General features: G+C 47.7%; 1 protein-coding gene across 1 annotated transcript in view; it reads left to right on the forward strand.

Moving 5' to 3' along the window:
- NECAB3 (N-terminal EF-hand calcium binding protein 3) overlaps positions 1-23,899 on the forward strand; it is a 133,915-nt gene that overhangs the window by 56,289 nt on the left and 53,727 nt on the right. The window contains exons 4-5 of the mRNA XM_054046285.1: positions 13,318-13,343; positions 13,878-13,975. Of these exons, the coding sequence (XP_053902260.1) occupies positions 13,318-13,343; positions 13,878-13,975 (124 nt within the window). The remainder of the gene's footprint in view (positions 1-13,317; positions 13,344-13,877; positions 13,976-23,899) is intronic.

Consider the following 23,899-nt stretch of genomic DNA (forward strand, 5'->3'; position numbering starts at 1 on the left):
TTCAAACCAGACTTGATAAAACATTACTAAGCATGCAGTGGGGCACCGTCCTGCATGGGCCCTTGGGGGGTGGGCGCTGGTTGATCTAACAGGGCTTTTCCATCTGTGGAAGTGAGCTTCTGGTTCCTTGGAGGTTTTCCCATGCCTGCTGTTAATGCTCCGGAGATTTCTCCACAGCCTCAGTGTGTTTTGAATGGGATTATGGGTCTAATGTAAACTGCCAAGCGATGGTCTCTTTTTCATCTTGTGAGACAAGAAATATTGAGGGAGATTAGGGAGGAGAGACTGGGACTTCTGGAGGAAACCTGGCTCGTACACCTTTTGGAGAAATGAGGTCGGAAATCAGCTTGAGTTTCTGGTTATACAGAGAGAGACAATATAAGACATTGTCTCTCTCTCTCTTGCACTCACACCTCTAGAAAGCAATGAAGTCCTAGAAGATTTCTCATAAGAGATTATGGGTAATCTCAGGCAAAGGTCTCCAATTTTAAAGTTGGATGCAACTATGAAAAACTTCCCATCCGCTTTTCTGTGTCTGATTGACATTTTCTTGCCCTGGATAATTTCCAGGTGTTTTCTGACAAAATCCCAGTGGTGTAATAATGACAGCTCTGGGCTAATTAGGGTTAATTAGTCATTCATGAATAGTCAAAGTACAGCACTGTAGAAGTGTGGAGACACTTACTAAAGAGCCGTGGGTAAGGCCCCTCGATGTGGAGCATGGATCTGCTTTCTGAGTCAGGCAAGGGGATGGGAGTGAAAGAGGAGAATCCCAAAGCCCACGGTCTAGGTTGTCATTATCCCAGGCAGTCCTCTGGAAGAACAATGAATATGGACTGGGTTCTGTGGTCAGGACAGGTGCTGTAGGCAAAGAAGGCTATGTTTGCAGCACCCTTTTGCAGAGCCGGCTCCAGGGTTTTGGCCGCCCCAAGCAGCCAAAACCAAAAAAAAAAAAAAAAAAAGCCGCGATCGCGATCTGCGGCGGCAATTCGGCGGGAGGTCCTTCACTCCGAGCCGGAGTGAGGGACTGTCCGCCGAATTGCCGCCGAATACCTGGACCTGCCGCCCCTCTCCCGACCGGCCGCCCCAAGCACCTGTTTGAAAAGCTGGTGCCTGGAGCCGGCCCTGCCCTTTTGATAGCTCCAACATTGGACATATGATGCTTTTAAATTATTGCCTTCTGATTTGTGCTGCAGAAGTATTTTCCAAGTACCATATAGAATCATAGTAATGTATGGCTGGAAGGGACCCCAGGAGGTCATCTAGTCCAGCCCCTCACACTGAGGTGGGGCCAAGTAAATCTAGACCATCCCACTGACCGGTGTTTGTCCAACCTGCTCTCAAAAACCTCTAATGACAGGGATTCCACATCCTCCTTGGTAACCTATTCCAGAGCTTAGCTTCCCTTGAACGTTTTTCCTCAATCTCCCTTGCTTCAGATTAATCCCATTGCTTCTTATCCTACCTTGTGTGCACATGGAGAACAATTGATCATCATCCCCTTTCTAACAACTTTTTACATATTTGAAGATTGTTATCAGATCCCCCTCCCCCAGCCATTTCTTCTCAGGAACTTGTCACAATAAAATCCACCCCAGTTGCTGAGACGTTTTTAATTCATTCCTTACAATCTATAACCCTGTCATTCTAACCCTACCTGGAACCCGGCTTTTGTGATTATATTGAAATGGTGCTGCTCCCGAACCAGAGAGCACAGATGAACTAAGCCTGTTTACACAGCAGAAGTGGCGACACTGATGAGGCAGGTATGTGCACAAGGAACTTTGGCTTGTGGTCCCTAAGGGAAAGAGGGACAGGCATGGAAATCCAGGAATGCCAGATAGAAGGAGCACACTGGAATGGAAATACGCTTTCCATTTTGAAATTCTCAAAAGTGCTGAGCCGTGATTTAGCTGCATGACTCTTCTCCGGGTTTGGCTCAGTGTTAAACTATTCAGTGTTTCAATTATTAATTAATGCTTGTTAAGTATTTGGAACATGCCAGCATTATTAATAATCCTGGGCCTCTGCTGAGAAGCCAAAAATGGGGGCTAATAAATACCAGTGGTGACCCGCTGCATTGGAGCAATTTTTGTAGTGTGGGTGCTGAGAGCCATTGAACACAACTGTAAACCCCATGTCTGATGGAAACCACTTCAAGTCAGGGGGTTTGGCAGCACCCCCCAACATCCCTAGTTCCAGGACCTATGGTGGTGACAATGGCTTTTTGTGATGGGAACTCCTGTCCACTAGACACTGGACTGAGACCCACCAGCTCGTTTCATGGGCATCACTAAACAGCATTAGATGGCAGCGACCTTTTCTTTGTAGTAGAGGTTGCATGACTAAAACCATTCAATGTGGTGAATCCTTGACTGGGATTTGATTTGGGAAGGAATAATCAATGGCACAAATACAAAATGGGAACTGACTGCCTAGGAAAGAGTACTGCGGAAAGTGATCTAGGGGTTCTAGTGGGTCACAAGCTAAATATGAATCAACAATGTCATACCTTAGCCAAAAAAACCCGAACATCATTCTGGGATGTATTAGCTGGTGTGTTATAACCAGGATACAAGAAGTAATTCTTTCACTTTATTCAGCACTGATAAGGCCACAACTGGAGAACAGCATCCAATTCTGGGCACCACACCTTGGGAAGGTTATGGACAAACTGGAGAAAGTCCAGAGGAGAGCAACAAAAATGATTAAAGTTCTGAGGAAAAAGTGAAAAAATTGGGGTTGTTTAGGCAAGAGAAGAGAAGTCTGGGAAGGGACATGATAACAATCTTCAAGTATGTAAAAGATTGTCATAAAGAGGAGGGTGACACATTTTTCTCCTTATTTACTGAGGACAAGACAAGAAATAATGGGCTGAAATTGCAGCGAAGAAGATTTAGATTAGATAGAAGGAAACACTTCCTAACTGTAAGGGTAATTAAGCACTGGAACAAATATCCTAGGGAGGTTGTGGAATTTCTGGTATTGGAGGTTTTTAAGAACAGGTTAGACAAACATCTTTTAGGGGTGGTCTAGATAATACTTAGTCCTGCCTCTGTACAGGGGACTGAACTAGAACAAGGTCCGTTCCAGCCCTACATTTCTATGATTTGCCTTTATTTTTTGTCCTGACCCAACTCAGGGTGGCTTCTGGCAAACAGGCTGTCTGGGAAGGGGCAGCTACTGCTCACCACACGATGGCTCAGAACAGGCTGATTTGGAGAGAGCCCTGGGGGCAAGCCAAGCAAGGGGCCATTGGATCTGTGCTTCTGCTTGGAACTTTCTCCCCAGGGCATGAGAGGGCTGGGCCTGCCTGCAGACCGGGGGAGTTGTGAATTCAGACACCCCAACCCCCACTTAGCTCCCTGCACAAAGGTCTATTTGCAGGGAGAGGTGAATTTCACCCAGCAAGTGTAAGGATCCCTAGTAGGCCTGGTGGGGAACTCTACCATGGACCATTGTGTGTAGGACAATACTGATTCATCAGCTCTGACAGGCAGGGGGACAAGAGAGGGGGAGTGTAGGAGCAGGATTTTATAATGTCCCATAAGAATTAATGTATAATTTGATTTCATCCTGTCAGCCACCCTTTTTGAATAGCAGAAAGGAATGTCAGACCAGAACAATCCTTCTGACTGATTATGGTCACCCTTTTGTTTTAGGATAAGTTATAATATCTACTATGGTTTCCTATATGTATTACAAATAAGCACTCTAGTTAAATATACATTTCTTTGTTTTAAGGTTTTAGTAAGTAAGAGACAGGATCTTGTATTGTATCTATGTTAAGGAGATTAGAGGAATGTTGAGGGCCTGAAGCCCCAACGTGAATTGTTTTAGTTATAAGGTTTAGCGAGGCTTGATTTACAATGTATTCTGCTGAATATACAATACTGCTGTCTGTATACCTTTGAAGGTTTCTGTAAGAGATTGTTTTTGTGAATGAGGAATGCATGCATCAGGAAAAGATAAGGTGTGAAAGCCATCACAAATGTCCAGATGGTCAAGAAGAAGTGAGAGACTTGGAAAGACCAGAACACAATCAGAAGACATCCATTGTATCCGATGCTAAACATGTTAGCAGCATTGACGACCTCAGAAGTGAGGCAGGCACCCCCGAAGGCAAGACAAGAAATAGGAGATAATGATGGGAAGCCGGACAATAACCATCAAATGATAACACCACTTAAGGACTAAAGATTACAGGATGATATTGCATCGGATCGCGACCGACAAGAGCCCAGCTCCACACTCATGCTCAATCTAACTGGCCATTAGATTGACTCGAGCTACAACAGACTGGTAACTATAAACATCACTGCAGGACTCTGTGTTTGTGTGTGTGTGTGTGTGTGTGTGTGTGTGTGTGACTAAAAAGCATAGGCTAACTGTTGTATTCTCAAGTTTCAGAGTAACAGCCGTGTTAGTCTGTATCCGCAAAAAGAAGAACAGGAGTACTTGTGGCACCTTAGAGACTAACAAATTTATTAGAGCATAAGCTTTCGTGGACTACAGCCCACTTCTTCGGATGCATATAGAATGGAACATATATATGTGTATATATATCTCCTCATTATATGTTCCATTCTATATGCATCCGAAGAAGTGGGCTGTAGTCCACGAAAGCTTATGCTCTAATAAATTTGTTAGTCTCTAAGGTGCCACAAGTACTCCTGTTCTTCTTTTTGTTGTATTCTCAATAAATGCTGCGCATTTGCCTTCCTCTATAAAGATCCCGTGTGCTTTGTATGAGCATAACAGGAGCCATGCCCCACAATAGCTCAGTGGCTGGTGCACTCCACTGGGCTGTGGTAGACTTAGGATCAGATCCCTGCTCTGGAGCAGTGACTTGACCCATGCTTGCCCACACCCAGGTGTGAGTTCTAACCCCTGGGCTGTGGAGTCTGTCTCTTGCCTACTGAACATTTAATTGTTTATCCCAAGTGGAACAGCTCCAGCAGCAGTGCTGGTGATCAGGGCACTCACCTGGGATGTGGGGACTGAGGCTCAGGTCTCTGCTGCAAATCAGGCAAAGTGGGGACATCAATCTTGGTATTGCACATGCCAGGTGAATGTCCTGGGCTATTGGCACTCCCTGATTTTTCACAAGAAATTTGGGAAGGTCTCGGTTTTGTTTGCAGTGTGGTTTCAGCCGTGTTGGTCCCAGGATATTAGAGAGTCAAGCTGGATGAGGTAATATCTTTTATTGGGCCAACTCCTGATGGTGAAGAGGACAAGGTTTTGAGCTTACACAGAGCTCTTCTTCGGGTCTGAGACACTAAATGATATCCCAACATCATCAATTAATCAAAACTACCCCAACCAGAGCTGAATTATCTGTATTCTCCAAGGGATTGAACTTCTGACCCACCACTAGTCCTGATACCATGCTAATGTGAGGGGGACTAGAAGAATTCATTTGCTGACTCTGCCCCAAAGAATTCTTTCACAGCAATGACACCACCACCCACAGCTACCACATCCCCACCAATAGTCATAAAAAAAATCATCTGGCTGGACATGCCTCAGCAGACGAAACCACACACTTCATCATTACATTGATTGCTTCAGAAAAAAAAGAGTGTGAAATCCTTAACAAGCATCACATCCACCGCAATCTCCCCACCGTTGAGAGGACAGCCATACAGGCCCTGAAATCCAGCCACCAGACAGTGATCAAACCACAGAAAAGGGCGGGGGGTGCCATCGCAGTCCTCAGCCAGGATGATTACATTAATGGGGCCAACCGACAACAGGGCTGCCCAGAGGATTCAGTGGCCCCCTGCCGCCAAAGACCCGGCGCTTCGGCGGCGGGTCCCAGGACGGAGGGACCCCCTGCCGCTGGTCTTCAGGGCACTTCGGCAGCGGGTCCCGGGGCGGAAGGACCCCCCGTCACCGAATTACCGCCGAAGACCCGGAGCGGAAGAAGCTCCGGGGGCTCGGGCCCCACGAGAGTTTTCCGGGGCCCCTGGAGCGAGTGAAGGACCCCGCTCCAGGGGCTCCGAAAAACTCTCGTGGGGTCCCCTGCAGGGCCCGGGGCCTGGGGCAAATTGCCCCACTTGCCCCCCCCTCTGGGCGGCCCTGACCGACAACTCTCTGGCATTACCTAATATAAAAAACTCAAAGAAGACCCAACACCACAATCCACCCAGGAATTTAAGGATCTCATCAAATCCTTCCCCAGACAACTCCAAGAAAAACTGTACAACCTCCTCCCCAATGAACCTGCTACATGCTTCCCAGATACACAGACAAGGGAACCCAGACAGATCCATCATATCTGGCCCTGGAAACCATCCTCACCAATCACCACTCACCACACAAAGAGCCAGCTTCCTCCAGGACACAACCGACTTCCTCCAGAAATTCTGCAATGTTAACAACCTGCCTCAGAACACCATCGTTGCACCATGGATGTCACCTCCCTATACACCACCATTGATTTCAATGATGGCATCTCTGTCTGCTCAAATATCTATAAGACAATGGACAATACTCAGATATTAATCCCAAATGCGCCAATTTCATCCTCACCCATAACTATTTTATATTCATAGAAAGATAGGGTGAGAAGGGACCACAAGGATCATCTAATCTACCATCCTGCCAAGATGGAGGATTTGTTGTGTCTAAACTATCCAGCCTCCTTTTGAGAGCCTTCAGTGAAGGAGCTTCCACAACCTCCCTAGGCAAGAAGAAGGTTAGTGCTCCAGATGAGACTTGAACTCACAACCCCAGCATCACTCCACACCATACTGCTTTATAAGTACTGTGCACTAACAGTTGTGCTACTGGAGCACACAGGTTAATTTAACCCTGGGAACAGCCATGGGTTGTAGGATGCCTCTCCACTAAGCCAACCTGTTCACGGGCCTCTTTGAGGAAGAATTTCTGGAAAAATGCACCACAAAACCAATGGTATACCTTGATGATATTTTCATAGTCTAAACTCCCTAATGGATTTCCACCACAACTTCAACCACCACCCATCACTCCATCAGATTCTTGCTAGAACTCTCCCACACCAGCATCAACTTCCTGGACACCACGACGAGCTTCGACAGTGGACCCCTACAGACAACTATAAACCCAAGATCAATACACTAACCTGCTCAGATCCAGTTACTACCCCAAACACACCAAGAAATCTGTTATCTACAGCCAGACACTCAGATACCACAGAATATGCTCTGAGGAGAAAGTCCGGGATACATACCTTAATACACTTAAAACTGCTTTCACCAAACAAGGACATTCCATCAGAGAAGTAGATCTCATCATGGAATGGGCCACCCAAATACCCTGAGAGAACCTGCTTCAATATGAAAAAAAAAACACCTCTGATGGCATAGCCCTACTTGTCACCTACCACCCCACACTGAAACCCATATGGAGTATCACAAAACAATTACAACCCATACTCGATGGGGACCACATCTTGAAAGAAATCTTTCCTGAACCCCCTCTTCTGGCCTTCAAACAACCCCCAGCCTTGACAAGCTCATCATCAGAAGCAAACTCCCCACAGACCAGGATACACCAACTCAAAGTGGCACCAGATCCTGCCATAACAACAGAGGCAAAACATTTAGACATATCTGCTATGATGATCAATACCCGCCCAGGACCACTGCCCACAAGGATCCTGACTGGGGACTATGACCGGCCCCATTGATTGGCCCAACCATACTATTTAAGCCAGAAGGAGGCACAGGAAGTTGTCTTAGCAGTCAGGAAGTCTCTCAGCTGGTGCACTGGACCTGACTTTTTCTTGATCCCTGGTCCCTGATTCTAGCTCTGACCACCAGCTTGGTTCCTGATTTTGACCCTGACTCCTGGCTTGGACTCTGACTCTGACCACTAGGCATGACCATCCCTGTTCTGACCACTAGGTCAGACCACCCACATCCTGGTCCTGACAGTATGCCCTGTGCACACTGCAGACTCCGGTTATTGGACACCTATTGCATGATGGTGCCATTCACTATTCTAACTTTTCCCCCTTGAAGTGGTTGTATTTTAATGATGGGTGAAATTATTCAAAGACAGACTGATAGATCACAATCATAGATATAGAAATAAATGCAAAAATATTATGTTTAAAGAGCATTACTAAGGTTGCAAAGACAAGCACTCAAAACTTAGGAAATACCAGCATTCAGGCTGCCTATGCAACCTCAGTTTGGCCCCCTGTGTATATGTATTATAATACAGTCTTTAATTACATGGCCACATGCTATTTTTTCCACAGGTCCTCTGCATCATTCAGTGCACAGAACGGACAGCGTTCATTGAATGAGCAGCTATTCAATATTTTGTTTTTTCATTGTTCAGTGTCTGGCCTCATCCCTTATTTACTGCATACTGTGCAAACCTTGCTCTGAAGACAGAAATATTAATTTCCTCAGGGGCTTTTCTGCAGTACTCATCATGACAGTATCGGAGTGCTTCACAAACGCTAATACATTTATTTTCACACCACCCCTGTGAGGTGAGGGGATGGTATCCCCATTTTACAGGTGGGGATTTGAGGCACAGAGATGAAGGTCAAAAGTGTTCACTAATGTTGGGTGCCTGATCTGATACATTTATTCCAGAAAGGAACTCAATTGCTTTTTATATTTGCCCTTAATGAAGGGCAGCTGTTACATCCACTAACTTCAACGAGGCTTCGCCCAACCCCCAGCATAGCTGCATTTTTCCCTAGCCTTGTTCTCAGAAACGGCTGAATCATTTTAGCTGAAATTTCCCAACATAGTTCAGCCCAAATGGTTAAAATTTGGCCAAGTTATATGCAGCTGAAAACAGGGTTTTTATAATGGGTAGTGTTGGGCAATCTTAATAATAAGTGGTGCTATGAGCCCTGTGTATAATAGTCTGCAAAGTACTTTTGGATCCTTTGGAAAATGTCCTACACCACGAGATGGAGAAAGTAAAGTGTTATTGTTCTATTTGTTTAGCCTCACAACAGTAGCTCCTAAAAGCAATGTGATGGCAATATTACTGCCTGACTGTCTCTCTCTTTAAACAAACCACTTAAGTCAGCAATCAGCAGAGGAATTCTGACATGAAATTAATTCTCAGAAAATGTAACCAACCAGTCTGTGTTTGTCTCATTATTTCCACTAATCTAATTTTTTTTATGGAGCATTTCACTCAGCTTTCCACATCCGTTGGTTTGGTCTGGAGAGGCCTCTTAGTATAAATTTGCTCTAGATTGAAAATAGGACAAAGAAGACACTCATTTATGGACAGCAGAGAAAGGAGGTGCCTTTCTTTCCCTACAACTCAGACACAGACACACACGCATGTGCAAACACACGGGTGCACAATACCACTTTTGAACCTTTCCTACAGGTTCTAGATCCTCTTTACAGCTGTCTCTCACAAACTGTGGGGTCTGCCCTCCCACCCCGCTGTGGTCTGGACAGTGCCTGGCTGGGGACAGAAGCTCTTGATGAAAATCCAGAGGTGGATAAAGAACTAGTTAAAGGGGAGACTGCAGCGGGTCGTACTGAAAGGTGAACTGTCAGGTTGGAGGGAGGTTACCAGTGGAGTTCCTCAAGGTTCGGTTTTGGGTCCGATTTTATTTAATCTATTTATTACTGACCTCGGAACCGAATGTAGGAGTGTGCTGATAAAGTTTGCGGATGACACAAAGTTGGGAGGTATTGCCAATTCGGAGAAGGATCGGGATATCCTGCAGGGAGATTTGGATGACCTTGTAAACTGGAGTAATAGTAATAGGATGAAATTTAATAGTGAGAAGTATAAGGTTATGCATTTAGGGGTGACTAACAAGAATTTTAGTTATAAGCTGGGGACGCATCAGTTGGAAGTAACGGAAGAGGAGAAGGACCTCGGAGTCCTGGTTGATCGCAGGATGACTATGAATCGGCAATGTGACGTGGTCGTGAAAAAAGCTAATGCAGTCTTGGGATGCATTAGGCGAGGTATTTCTAGTAGGGATAAGGAGGTGCTGGTTCCGTTATACAAGGCACTGGTGAGACCTCATTTGGAGTACTGTGTGCAGTTCTGGTCTCCCATGTTTAAAAAGGATGAATTCAAACTGGAACGGGTACAGAGAAGGGCCACTAGGATGATCCGAGGAATGGAAAACCTGTCGTATGAAAGGAGACTCGAGGAGCTCGGTTTGTTTACCTTAACCAAAAGAAGGCTGAGGGGGGATATGATTGCTCTCTTTAAATGTATCAGAGGGATAAATACCAGAGAGGGAGAGGAATTATTTCAGCTCAGTACTAATGTGGACATGAGAACAAATGGATATAAACTGGCCGTCGGGAAGTTTAGGCTTGAAATTAGACGAAGATTTCTAACCATCAGAGGGGTGAAGTTCTGGAACAGCCTTCCCAGGGAAACAGTGGGGGCGAAAGACCTCTCTGGCTTTAAGATTAAGCTTGATAAGTTTATGGAGGGGATGGTTGGATGGGATAACGTGATTTTAGTCAATAGGTCAATAACGTGCCATCGCTGGTAATTAGTAACAATGGTCAATGATGGGATATTAAGAGTTACTACAGAGAACTTTTTCTGGAGGGTCTGGCTAGAGAATCTTGCCCGCATGCTCGGGGTTCAGCTGATCGCCATATTTGGGGTCGGGAAGGAATTTTCCTCCAGGGTAGATTGGCAGAGGCCCTGGAGGTTTTTCGCCTTCCTCCGCAGCATGGGGCGGGGGTCGCTTGCTGGAGGATTCTCTGTGACTTGAAGTCTTTAAATCATGATTTGGGGACTTCAACAGCTGAGTCAAGCGTGAGAATTATTCCAGGAGTGGGTGGGTCAGCTTTTGTGGCCTGCATCATGCGGGAGGTCAGACTAGATGATCATAATGGTCCCTTCTGACCTTAAAGTCTATGAGTCTATGAGTCTATGGGTTTTATTTATTTGCAATCTTGAAAATAAGAAAATACCAGTGGTTGCCATGAATTCCCTGCAACAGTCCCCTATTCCAGCTCCAACTACTGAGTCTTTCATGCATGCAGGACCGAACAGGATTTTCCTCTGCAGTGACTCCTCCCTGTATCACTGGCACTGAGGGCAGGCAGTGGGTTGACTGTCACCCTCTGCTCTCAATGCTTCCCTGCCAGTGCCCAGCCAGCGTAGATCCTCTGTGGAGGACAGAGGGGAGGGAGGAGGCAATATCTGCCTGGGAGATGAAGGGGCCAGAATGGGGAGACCCAGGCTGACCATGAGCTCTTGTCTCCCCATGGGCAAAGAGTTAACTAGCAGTAAGATTTTGTTATAAACGCTGTGTGTACCTCTGTGCACTGCATGATATCACCCTGCCTGCTGCACAGGGTGAAATCAAAGGGGGCAGTAAGGGGGAAACCAGCAGGGAATGGCAAAGAGAAGATGCATGCCAAGGGCCCTTGGGGAAACAGTTAATTGGGGAATACCCCCCACCTGGCTCCAGCTAGGTTAGCGAAGTGTATTCCTCCCAGGCTGAATGCAGGGTCAAAGAGGCTACTAAAACCTGAGAGACACTATCCTCGGCAGAAGGGGCGGGGAGGGGCCAGGGCGGCTGGAGGCTATGTCTACACTACAAGCTGGGGTGTGATTCAAGTGGGTTTGTACTCAGCACAGCTCAATCCTGTAACCCCTGCCTGTTCGGTGTGCTGTGCTGTCCCGCTCTAGTGGCAGCTAGACCAGTGAGTGATGAGCCTGCTACAGCCCTAGCTAAGAGAGATGTGTCTTTCAGCTCATGCATTAGAGGCTCTTGCGTTAAGCTCCAGAGGTCCCAGGTTTGATTCTGGCTGCCAACCAGAGTCTGCTGGCGTAACACTACTGCGGCTAAGCTGCTAGTAAGTAGGGTGACCAGACAGCAAGTGTGAAAAAATGGGGTCAGGGGTGGGAGGTAATAGGAGCCTCTATAAGGAAAAGACCCAAAAATGGGGACTGTCCCTATAAAATCGGGACATCTGGTCACCCTACTAGTAAGAGAGTGAGCATGTATGTGTGTGGGGGAATCACTCCCCTAGCGTGTGGGGTAGACATCGCCAGAGAGACAGGGAGTGCATGCTGCAGCAGTGCAGGCTGCGTCTCACATCCCAGAGATGGAGGTAACTGGGCTGAATGGAATTTAAAGGCTGCAAGGAGAGATTGTGGGTTAGGAAAGGGGAAATAGGTGTATAGACCTTTACTGTGTAGGGGGTTAGACTGGATGACTCATCTAACCCTATGATATCCTTTGCTATGAGTGCCAAGTACCAGTGGGTGAACGAATACTGCTTTGCTTTGAAGAAGCTGTACTAGTCACTTTAATTGGCTCACTGGTTACAGGTCTCTGGATGGAAAGGGCGTACAGGTGCCAAACCCAGGTGGGCCTGTCCTGTTCACACGATTGGGAAGCGGGGGCTGCAACCCAGCAATCCAGTCCCGGAGTGGTTGGATCAAAGTGTTCCACCCAGAGAGAGGTGCAGGAACTGGGCATGTGACCTGAGGTGTGCACTGGAGAAGGACTAGAAGGGGTCAAAAGCACAGCTCACCCTGCACCCTTGACATTCCCCTATTCTGTCCTCCCATCCTGCAGCTCTGTAGCTCTGTTCCGACATGGGGACCACAGGTCACGTTCAAGTTTCCATGCAGGTCTGTGTTTCCATGCCTAGATGAGCCGCATGCCCAGAAACCAGCTTCTCCCTCGGTGGCTCCCTGTGTCAGGGTTAAGGTTCTCATCCATGTATCTACTGCAGTAGCCTGGTTTTCCACTAGTGGCTAGTCAAGATGAATGTTGCCTCCAGCACGCAGGAAGGGCCTGAGCTCATTTGCTGATGGCTCTGGAAGGACACTTTTGAACGTGACATGGCCCCCCGCGTGATCTTGCTTTAAAAATAAATTCTAAGCAGTGCTTTGCTCTTATTGGCGAGCCCCTGCCCTCTTGAAACAAAGCCTGTGACTCCCCAGTGCTGTGGGAGAGGTTAGAACCTGGCCCTTTGAACCCGCCACCCTCCTGGTTACCATTCCAAATTTCACTCTGAGAACCAGAACGATTGGCTTGCCTAGAAAACCAGGACAAAGTGAACACACTGCAACCTGATCCATGGCTAGTGATCCTGTTGCTGCCTTGGAGGTAGCTGGGAGCAGCAGGTGCCGAACCTCTCTCAGAATCTGGCCCCTGCTGAACACCTGTGTAACTCATCTATTTTTTAAATAGAGCTTTTAAAAACATGCTGATGAGCAGTATGTGAACTGGAGAGTTCATTAGGGCTTCGTGTCAGCAGCTCTGTTGGCCATTTGCAGCAGCTGTTTCTCTGGAGACATGGCCCATCCTCTAATGAGAGTTTGTTTTTCTGTTTCTTGCAGCAACTTAGAGACGGAGAAGTTGTGTGGTAAGTAGGGCCACCAGCACGGTACCTCTAAATGAATTAGTCCAGGGAGATTGTTTCAGAATTGCCGAGGTTTCTTGCTTTGCAGCATCTGGCACTAGTTACTGGCGAAGACAGGACACTGGCTAGATGGACCTCGGGTCTGAGCCAGTCTGGCCGTTCCTATTTGTGCATCTCATCCAGTTGTGACAGGAACTCTGCAAGGTGGAAAGCCTGGGGTTTTCCCCTGGGTGGGACATTTTGACCCCTGGGAAGGAAAGGGCGTTTTGCTCTAGTCCATGGGTGTCAATCTGGAGTCATTGCACTGACTTCAATGCAATTAACATGAGTTAGCGGAGAGCAGAATTTGACCTCGTTTCATTATGTCTGGCACTGCAAATGCCTGCTGTGTAGAAAATGAGCCTCAGCTGCCATTCCAGGTGAGGGCACAGAACAAAATAAGATCCCAGCAGCGGGTTTCCTAGGAAAGAGCAGGATGAAGACAGGCCTTGATGGAATTGCTTGGAAATTTAACCTTGACCTTCTGTCCCACTCCAGATTATTTCTCGGAACACCTGGGAGAATACAGACATGTGCTTTCTGCTCTGGAAGCACTGAACACTGCTGTCCTGGCTGCCATGGACAAAACCAAACTGGTAAGAATGGGGCCCGACAGTCATTGTGGGGAGGAGAGAACACATTGCCGCAATGAAACCTGGGTCTTTGTAATGAGTGCTTCCATGCCCTCGGATTCTTGCTTAATACCCCTTGCGGGGAAATGTCAGTCCTTGCATGAGTGTGTTAATGATAATGTAATTAACCGGCTAGTGTGTATGTGCACCACTGCCTGCTAGTAGATGAACTGAAACTCTTCAGCTGTATGTCATAGGCCCTATACTGCAAACAGCCCACGCAGATTCTAACTGAGCCCGAGCTGTCGGAGTTGTGTGTTTGGAGCAGAGTTCTGAGTTCTATCCCTGCTGTCCCCATGGAATTCTGAGCGATGGTGGGGTGTGTGCAGCACAGGAACAAGCAGGGTGTCCTAGGAGGCTGCAGCCTTGTCACAATGTGAAGAACAGGCTATTGCTGTGCTGAACTGACTGTAGCGCACGGGCTGGATGGACGCAGAAAAACATGCTCCCTGCCTCAACAGGCAGGCAGGCAGCATGGTATCCTGGTAAGAAAAAACAGTGGCTTTTAAAAGTCACAGCAACATGCCCTGGTACCTGGCTGGGATTGGAAAGCACAGAGGCATCATGGGACCGGGGAGTAGGCAGGGTAGGCCCTTGCATGCATTTAGCTAATGGCGTCTCTGGCTTGTGGGTGCTGAGGAGACTTGTCTGGATTTTTATTCTTGAGTGTTCCTGCAGCAGGGACAGGTGGTAACGTGGCCTCAGGGGTGTGGGGGGGGAGCGGGTGTGTGTGTGCGCGCGCACACTCACGTATCTTTTGTACTGGTAAATGACCCTTTTTATGAAACCAGGGCATGTGTGCACCTGCTACTGAGCACACACTAGACACTAAGCATTTCCAGCTCACTGCAGCTCCTAGGGGGAGCTCTGCCTTCCCACTAACTAGCCTTGGGGTGGCCCGGTAATTCTCGAGCTAGGCTTGTACCCTTCCTGCAGGTATCTATGAGGGGAGGGCAGAAGCTCATTGTCCAACATTATCTGCAAGAGACAGGGCAGGAACTAAAAATAATCCAACAAGCTGATCTGGTCCTGAGCCTAGCTAGGACTCCAACCTTTCCCTCTAGCCCAGCTCTGCCCCTCAGTACATGACAATGAATCATCCCTCTGTGACGGGTTGGATCACAGAAACCGCCCTTGGGAGCTGCCACCCAATGTACCAAGATTACTTCTATTCCTGTTTTTCCTGCCAGCTCAGGACTCCAGCACCCTGTCTTGCTGAGCCAGACACTCCTGTCTGCTCCAACACAGACCCAGGGTCTGAATCACGTGCCCCAAAGCTGCAGGTTTACCTGAAAACAGCTCACAGAAGAGTGCTTGTCTAGAGCACTCAGATGCCCAACTCCCAATGGGGTCTAAACCCAAATAAATCCGTTTTACCCTGCATAAAGCTTATGCAGAGTAAACTCATAAATTGTTTGCCCTCTATAACACTGATAGAGAGATATGCACAGTTGTTTGCTCCCCCAGATATTAATATATACTCTGAGTTAATTACTATAAGTAGAAAGTGATTTTATTACATACAGAAAGTAGGATTTAAGTGGTTCCAAGTAGTAACAGACAGAACAAAGTAAGTCACAAGCAAAATAAAATAAAATGCGCAAATCTATGTCTAATCAAACTGAATACAGATAATCTCACCCTCAGAGATGCTTCAGTAAGCTTTTTCTCAGACTGGACACCTTCCAGGCCTGAGCACAATTCTTTCCCCTGGTACAGCTCTTGTTCCAGCTCAGGTGGTAGCTAGGAGATTCTTCATGATGGCTCCTCTCTCCCTCTGTTCTCTTCCACCCCTTTATATATCTTTTGCATAAGGTGGGAACCCTTTGTCCCTCTGGGTTTCCACCCCCCCCCCCCACTGGAAAAGCACCCAGGTTAAAGATCAACAGAGGGTCCTGTGGCACCTTTAAGACTAACAGAAGTATTGGGAGCATACGCTTTCACTTTTTCAGCTGAAGAAGTGAGGTTCTTACCCACGAAAGCGTATGCTCCCAATACTTCTGTTAGTCTTAAAAGTGCCACAGGACCCTCTGTTGCTTTTTACAGATTCAGACTAACACGGCTACCCCTCTGATACTTGACACCTTCCACTGCCTTTCTTGATCCTGTTATATGTTCACATGCTTTCCCTGTTAATGTTTTCCCTCCATTCTCGGTGCCGATAGCCTGCCAAGCCCCCCTGCGTTTCCTGCTCTTTCAGGACAGTTACTATCACATGAGCTCTTTGTTTGAGTTCCTCTGGCAAAGCAGCTCCTGTGCTAGTCATTAGGAGGCAGAATAGTCTCCATGTCTGTAGCTTGCAGTGGCCTGAGTTGCTCTTGCTAGATGGCTGTGTGGGATATCTGACCACACATGGCTGGCTCTCCGGCTGGTGGGATATCCCTGTGGAGCGATGGAATCCTGTAGATTCCCTAATTGTTGCAGCCAAAGTAAAAACCCCATATTCAACCAATGTGAGTAATAACCTCATGGTGTTGCTGCTCTGCTGTCACCCCAGTAGGAACAAGGCTGGCTTGACAGAGAGGGAATCGCACCATACGCATGCCTGTGGCTGTCTCACTGCTTGTGGAAAGGAGATGTCTAGTCAAGGTGTTATCATAGGTAGAGCTGGAGGAATACTGCCCAGGAATGGTCACAGGTATTTGTTCCAGTTTTAAAGTTAATACACTTCGTCCAAGTGCATGATCCTTATATGTTTGCTTTCTACAGAGAGACCAGGGGCTGATTGTTAAAGGTATTTAGGTGCCTACAGATGCCTAATGGAGCATAGGTGCTTTGGAGAACCCCACTAGGTGCCTATCTGCATCTTTAGGCACTTAAATATCTTTAACAGGCTGCCCTAAGCAGCCAGGTTGTTGGCAGGAACGTTTAGAGAGCAGGGAATTTTGAGTGAATAGTAGGAAAAAATGTAGAAAGAATTTCAAACTTGTAAACGTAAATCTCCACACTTGAAATCTGACTCTAAGAGTTACCTTGTCCACCTGGGGTAGGGACAACACATGTGACTTGAGGTCTGAGTCCATTCAAAACTAACCAACACAGCTTGAGTATTGAATGTCGAATGGAATGAGGGGCAGATCCCTGATTCCCAGAAAGTATCCAGCGATAACAACTCGGTTTGAGAAAATAACAAAGTGCTCAGGACAATCCACAAACAGAAGAAGAAGCTAAATTCACTGGATGAATTCCTGGCTACGAATGACTTGCTATAGTCCAGTTGCACGTGCTTTCCCTCTTGCTCTATCTTCTAAGCTCCCTTTGCATGGTTGGAAGGCAAATCTGTGACTCGTAACTAGGTCAGGCAGGCCAGGCCCTTGGGTGACCAGACAGCAAGTGTAAAAAATCAGAATGGGGGTGGGGGGTAATAGGAGCCTATATAAGAAAAAGACCCTAAAATCGGGCCTGTCCCTATAAAATCGGGACATCTGGTCACCCTACCAGGCCCTGCCTGCTTGTGCGTTGTATGACAGAGAGTCTGCAGCAGAGAGCATTCCATGCTAAATACAGCTGTGAGAACGCCTCCGTGAATAATGGATGGGAACGCTCCCTGGGAATCAGCGGCCCTGTTTTGTATCTTAAGTGTGTAAATTGGCTCGAGTATGTGCTCAGGGGCTTATTCCATTCACAGCTGCAGGTGGGATTGAATTCCCAGGGATCTTTCTTTTCATTTCACATGAAGCGGTTCAGACTTGGTGTGCAGCAAATTAATGTGTGTGTGTGTGAGAGAGAGAGAGAGAGAGGCAGAAGGGAGAAGTGTGTGAGTGAGTGAGAGATGGAGAAGGCGTACATGTGTGTTTCCAAGTCGTTCTGCTTCAGATAAGGTTTCTTCCATTGCACAAAAGTGTAGGAGCTAGGGGAGCAGGGCCACTGCCCAGCTCTGCCAGCCAAGGAGAGTTAGCGTCGCAGGTGTTAGTCCCCCTCGATAATCATTTTGGAAAATCAGGCCCTAAGTGACTTGCCCACTATCACACAGTGACCAAGCCAGGAATGGAACCCAGGAGCCCTGGCTCCCAGACATGTGCTTTAACCATCAGATAACACTCCCTCCCATTAGGCAAATGGTTAACTTTAAAGTGATTGCTCAGAAATAAAACTGTTCAAGGCAGTACATGGCATGACTGCACAGAATTACAGACCTCAGCTCCATCTGCCATCCATTGCTCCTTTCAATCTCCTCATTAAAAGGGAAGCAAGAAGCAGAAATATGCAAATCCCTGCATTCATAGAAGCCTGGCATACAGGATATGGCTGCGCACGAAAAGATTCTGACACCTGCTACCCACTCACTGGCATAAACAAGGCAATTGGAATCAGAAGAACATGTGAACAGCAGGCAGTTACACCATGGGGCTGTCACTGCAGCCATTTGCTTCAGCTCTAGGGGGAGAGAGAATCATTCACAAGAGGTGTCCGTCAGAAAGTCCTGAGTTTGTTTCCATTGGGGTGGAAGGGAGGATGGCTCAATGGGTATCACCACACGCTCCCCTTGTGCATGAAACGGGACAGAGAGACCTAGCAAGTCATGGAAAAGGAGACAAGGCTGATGCAGGAGGAGGACTGAGACCCACTTGTTCCTGTTGCCCTCCTATGGTGAAAAAGTACTACACCGTAAAGGCACAGGGCAAATTCTTTCCTGCTCCCAGCAGGTGATCAGCTTGTGCCATGAGGACAAGGGGTTCTTGTAATTTTTATCCCCAGTGCTGTGACTGCAGATGCATCAATTATAGGTGGCACATGATGCAGCAATGCCTAGAGTTAATGATGCCTAATGCTTCCCATTATAAACCCCCCTTTTCAGTTGCTTATAACTTGGCCAGACTTTAATCATTTAAGCTAAATTTTCCATGTTCGGTGTCTGCCTCAGGCTGAATTCTTTTGGAAAGTTTCAGCAAAAATGTTTTGGCAGTTCCCAAGAACAAGATTTGGGAGGAATGAATTAGTTGTTTATCAAGTAAATAGGAAAATAGGGGTTCCAATTCCCATAATTCTCTGCTTATTTAGGTCTCCCACACAGTAAATAAAATTGGCATTTTTCAAATGTCACCATCACCTCCATTCAATATCCTCATTAAAGAGGAAGCAAAAGGCAGAAATATGCCCCATCCTATATGGTTTTTTTTTCCAGGATCGATTCTGTTCTCAGCATGGTCTGTGTGTAAAGTTTTATTAGACACAGGTACAGGGCAAGATGAAAGTATCTCCAGACGGTGTCTTTTGTAATGAGTTAATTCTTTGAGTATTCAGGTGTTTCTACAAAGGACAGTGCAATTACCGCCTGCTTCACAGTGTGGCACCCACATGATCTATTCACTCATTTAACAGTCCCCGGTTTAATTATGATAAAGCTCACTGGGACGTTAAAGATGGCTGTATGGGCCTGTTCAGCAGGCACCTTGAGCCACTCATTTTCTTAAATGAACTTGTCACTTTTCTTTATCGCCTCTTACTCGGCTCTTTCGGCTTGAGCAAATTCTCTCCCAGCGTTCTGTGCAATCCACTGACATTTCTGTGGATAACAGAAGCAAGAAGGCCAGGCTGAAATGCTAGATTTCAGTGCATGGAAATGTAATGCAGTTCCAGGGTCAATGCTAGACATATGATATGAGACAAGGGAGGGTTTTTTTTCCCCTTAGGGAGTTGGACCAGGGAGGTAGCTCAGAGCTAACTCCTGCTTGGTATACTCATGGTAATTGTCACATTGGGTATGTCTACACTACGGGATTAATCCGAATTTATATAATTCGGATTTGAAAAACAGGTTGTATAAAGTCGAAATGTATGCGGCCACACTAAGCACATTAATTCGGAGGTGTGCGTCCAAGTACCGGGGCTAGCGTCGATTTCTGCACTGTTGCACTGTGGGTAGCTATCCCATAGCTATCCCATAGTTCCCGCAGTCTCCCGCGCCCATTGGGATTGTGAGTTAAGATCCCAGTGCCTGATGGGACAAAGAACATCGTCGCAGGTGGTTCTGGGTACAGCCTCACCTCCTCCCTCCCTCCTCCCTCCCTGCATGAAAGCAACGGACGGCAGACAACCATTTTCGCACCTTTTTTCCTGGGTGGGTGAACACTGCAGACTCCATACCACGGCAAGCATGGAGCCCGCTGAGCTCAAGACAGCAGTCATGAACATTGTAAACACCTCGCGCGTTCTCGTGGAGTTTATGCTCAGCCAGGACCAGAAAAACGAGGCGAGGAGGCAGCGGCGGCGGCAGCGCAGCGACAAGCATGATGAGGACATTGACATGGACATGGACACGGACACGGATACAGAATTCTGTGAAACCACGGGCCCCGGTGCTTTGGAGATCATGTTGTTAATGGGGCAGATTCTATCCATGGAACGCCGATTCTGGGCAAGGGAAACAAGCACAGACTGGTGGGACCGCATAGTGTTGCAGGTCTGGGACGATTCCCAGTGGCTGCGGAACTTTCGCATGCGTAAGGGCACTTTCATGGAACTTTGTGACTTGCTGTCCCCTGCCCTGAAACGACAGAATACCAAGATGAGAGCAGCCGTCACAGTTGAGAAGCGAGTGGCGATAGCCCTGTGGAAGCTTGCAACGCCAGACAGCTACCAGTCAGTCGGGAATCAATTTGGAGTGGGCAAATCTACTGTGGGGGCTGCTGTGATGCAAGTAGCCAAAGCAATCACTCAGGTGCTGCTACGAAAGTTAGTGACTCTGGGAAATGTGCAGGCTATAGTGGATGGTTTTGCTGCAATGGGATTCCCTAACTGTGGTGGGGCGATAGACGGAACCCATATCCCTATCTTGGCACCGGAGCACCAAGCCACCGAGTACATAAACCGCAAGGGGTACTTTTCAATGGTGCTGCAAGCACTTGTGGATCACAAGGGACGTTTCACCAACATCAACGCGGGCTGGGCGGGAAGGGTTCATGACGCTCGCGTCTTCAGGAACACTACTCTGTTTAAAGGGCTGCAGCAAGGGACTTACTTTCCAGACCAGAAAATAACCGTTGGGGATGTTGAAATGCCAATAGTTATTCTTGGGGACCCAGCCTACCCTTTAATGCCATGGCTCATGAAGCCGTACACAGGCAGCCTGGACAGGAGTCAGGAGCTGTTTAACTACAGGCTAAGCAAGTGCAGAATGGTGGTAGAATGTGCATTTGGCCGTTTAAAAGGTCGCTGGCGATCATTATTGACTCGCTCTGACCTCAGCCAAAGAAATCTCCCCATTGTTATTTCTGCTTGCTGTGTGCTTCACAATCTCTGTGAAAGTAAGGGGGAGACCTTTATGGCGGGGTGGGAGGCTGAGGCAAATCGCCTGGCTGCTGATTACGCGCAGCCAGACACCAGGGCGATTAGAAGATCACACCAGGAAGCGCTGTGCATCAGAGAAGCTTTAAAAACCAGTTTCATGACTGGCCAGGCTACAGTGTGAAATATCTGTTTGTTTCTCCTTCATGAAAACCCTCCCCCTTTACTGACTGATTTTCTGTAAGGAACCCACCCTGCCCCTTCCCCCAGCTTTCTTTCAAACCAAATAAAGTCACTATCATTTAAAAATCATTTATTCTTTATTAATAGATTAGAAAAAGAGGGAGGGAACCCGGGTGGTATTTGGGAGGAGGATTGCTGGGAAGGAAAAAGCCACAAAGAAAAGGTTAAAAAAATGACAGCCTTTTGCTTGGGCTGTCTACTGGGGTGGAATGGGAAGGTGTACGGAGCCTCCCCCCCCCCGCGTTCTTACACGTCTGGGTGAGGAGGATACGGAACATGGGGAGGAGGGAGGGTGGAACAGGGGCTGAAGCGGCAGTCTGTTTTCCAGCAGCCGTTCCTGAAGCTCCATCAGACGCCGGAGCATGTCTGTTTGCTCACGCAGCAGCCCCAGCGTTGCATCCTGCCTCCTCTGGTCTTCCTGCCGCCACCTCTCATCTCGAGCGTCTCTCCTCTCCTCACGTTGGTCCCTCCTGTCCTCACGTTGGTCCCTCATGTCCTCACGTTGGTCCCTCCTGTCCTCACGTTCACTGGCTTCTTTCCTATACTTTGAAACTGTTTCCTTCCACTCATTCAGATGAGCTCTGTCACTGCAGCTGGATTCCATAATTTCAGAAAACATCTCGTCTCGCGTTCTCTTCTTACGACGCCTTATCTGTGATAACCTTCGGGATGGAGGAGGGAGGCTTGAGGAATTTGCAGCTGCTGTAGGGAGGGGAAAAAAGAGAGAATTGTTTAAAAAGCTACATTTTGCAGTACAATGCTTATACTCTTTCACGGTGACCAGCACTATTCACATTACATAGCACATGTGATTTCTGTGCAAGGTCACATTTTGCCTCTTAATGCTGAGTGCCTGTGGCTTTGCTCCTAGAGATCACAGGTCTGGGCAACAGAATTCGGTTTGCATGCGGCCATGGTAAGCCATTGTCTTACAGCTTCTGCGCCCTCCTTTCCCACATACCAAGCATAGCCTGTAGAGTGCTGCGGTTTTTCTGTTAACATTCAGCAGCAGCAGAAAACAAACTAACCACCACCCCCCCCCGCCATGAATTCTCTGGGATGATCGCTGTACCCCTCCCCCCCACCGCGTGGCTGGTATCAGGGAAGATCCCTGCAGGCACCAAACTAACCACCACCACCCCCTGCCGCCGCCCTCCTCCCGCCATGAATTCTCTGGGATAATCACGGTACCCCTCCCCCCACCGCGTGGCTGGTAATAGGGAAGATCCCTGCTAGCCAAACGCGAAAAACTCAGGGCCAATTTCCCATCTGCGCTTGGCTAACTGCAGGGAAGGATTTATTTTCCGCCACAGGCAAACAGCCCAGTAGGAACGGCCACCTCTGTCCCCTTAATTAAGTTCCCGTATTTCAACCAGGTTACCAGGAGTGATATCACTCTCCTGAGGATTACACAACAAGATAAAGAACGGATGTTGCTTGAATGCCAGCAAGCACCGGGACCATACACTGCCAGGCTTTGTCAGGCAATGATACCAGATTACTTGCTGCAAGCATGGCGTGGTCAAGTGTCCTACCATGGAGGAGGGAATAAGGATGCACTGCCCAGAAACCTTGTGGCAAGGCTTTCGGAGTACCTCCAGGAGAGCTTCATGGAGATGTCCCTGGAGGATTTCCGCTCCATCCCCAGACACATTAACAGACTTTTCCAGTAGCTGAACTGACCGCAAATGCATCCCAAGTCCTCAGGGCAAAGTAATCATTAAAAACCGTTTGCTTTTAAAACAAGTTTTATATTTTAAAAGGTAAACTCACCTGAGGTCCCTTCCATGGGGTCAGAGTCTTGGGTACTGGCTTGGGAGGCTTGGGAGGGTACTTCAGTCAGGGTGAGAAAAAGATCCTGGCTGTTGGGGAGAACGGAGTGCTGTGTGCTCTCTGCAAGCTCATCCTCATCCTCCTCCTCCTCCTCTCCCCCATCGGCAGAATCCTCAGGCGTCGTTGATGAGACTATCCCCGACCCAGAATCCACGATCACAGGTGGGGTAGTGGTGGCAGCCCCCCCTAGAATTGCATGCAGCTCGGCGTAGAAGCGGCATGTCCGCGGCTCTGACCCAGAGCGACCGTTTGCCTCCTTTGTTTTTTGATAGGCTTGTCTGAGCTCTTTGACTTTCACGCGGCACTGCTCAGAGTCCCTATTGTGGCCTCTCTCCATCATGCCCTTGGAGATTTTTTCAAAAGTTTTTGCATTTCGTCTTTTAGAACAAAGTTCTGCAAGCACTGAATCCTCTCCCCATACAGCGATCAGATCCAGTACCTCCCTCACGGTCCATGCTGGTGCTCTTTTTCGATTATCAGCCTGCATGGTTACCTGTGCTGATGAGCTATCTGTGGTCACCTGTGCTCTCCACGCTGGGCAAACAGGAAATGAAATTCAAATGTTCGCGGGGCTTTTCCTGTCTA

Source organism: Malaclemys terrapin, chromosome 12 (assembly GCF_027887155.1).
Source record: "Malaclemys terrapin pileata isolate rMalTer1 chromosome 12, rMalTer1.hap1, whole genome shotgun sequence".
In the NCBI taxonomy this organism is placed as follows: Eukaryota; Metazoa; Chordata; order Testudines; family Emydidae; genus Malaclemys; species Malaclemys terrapin.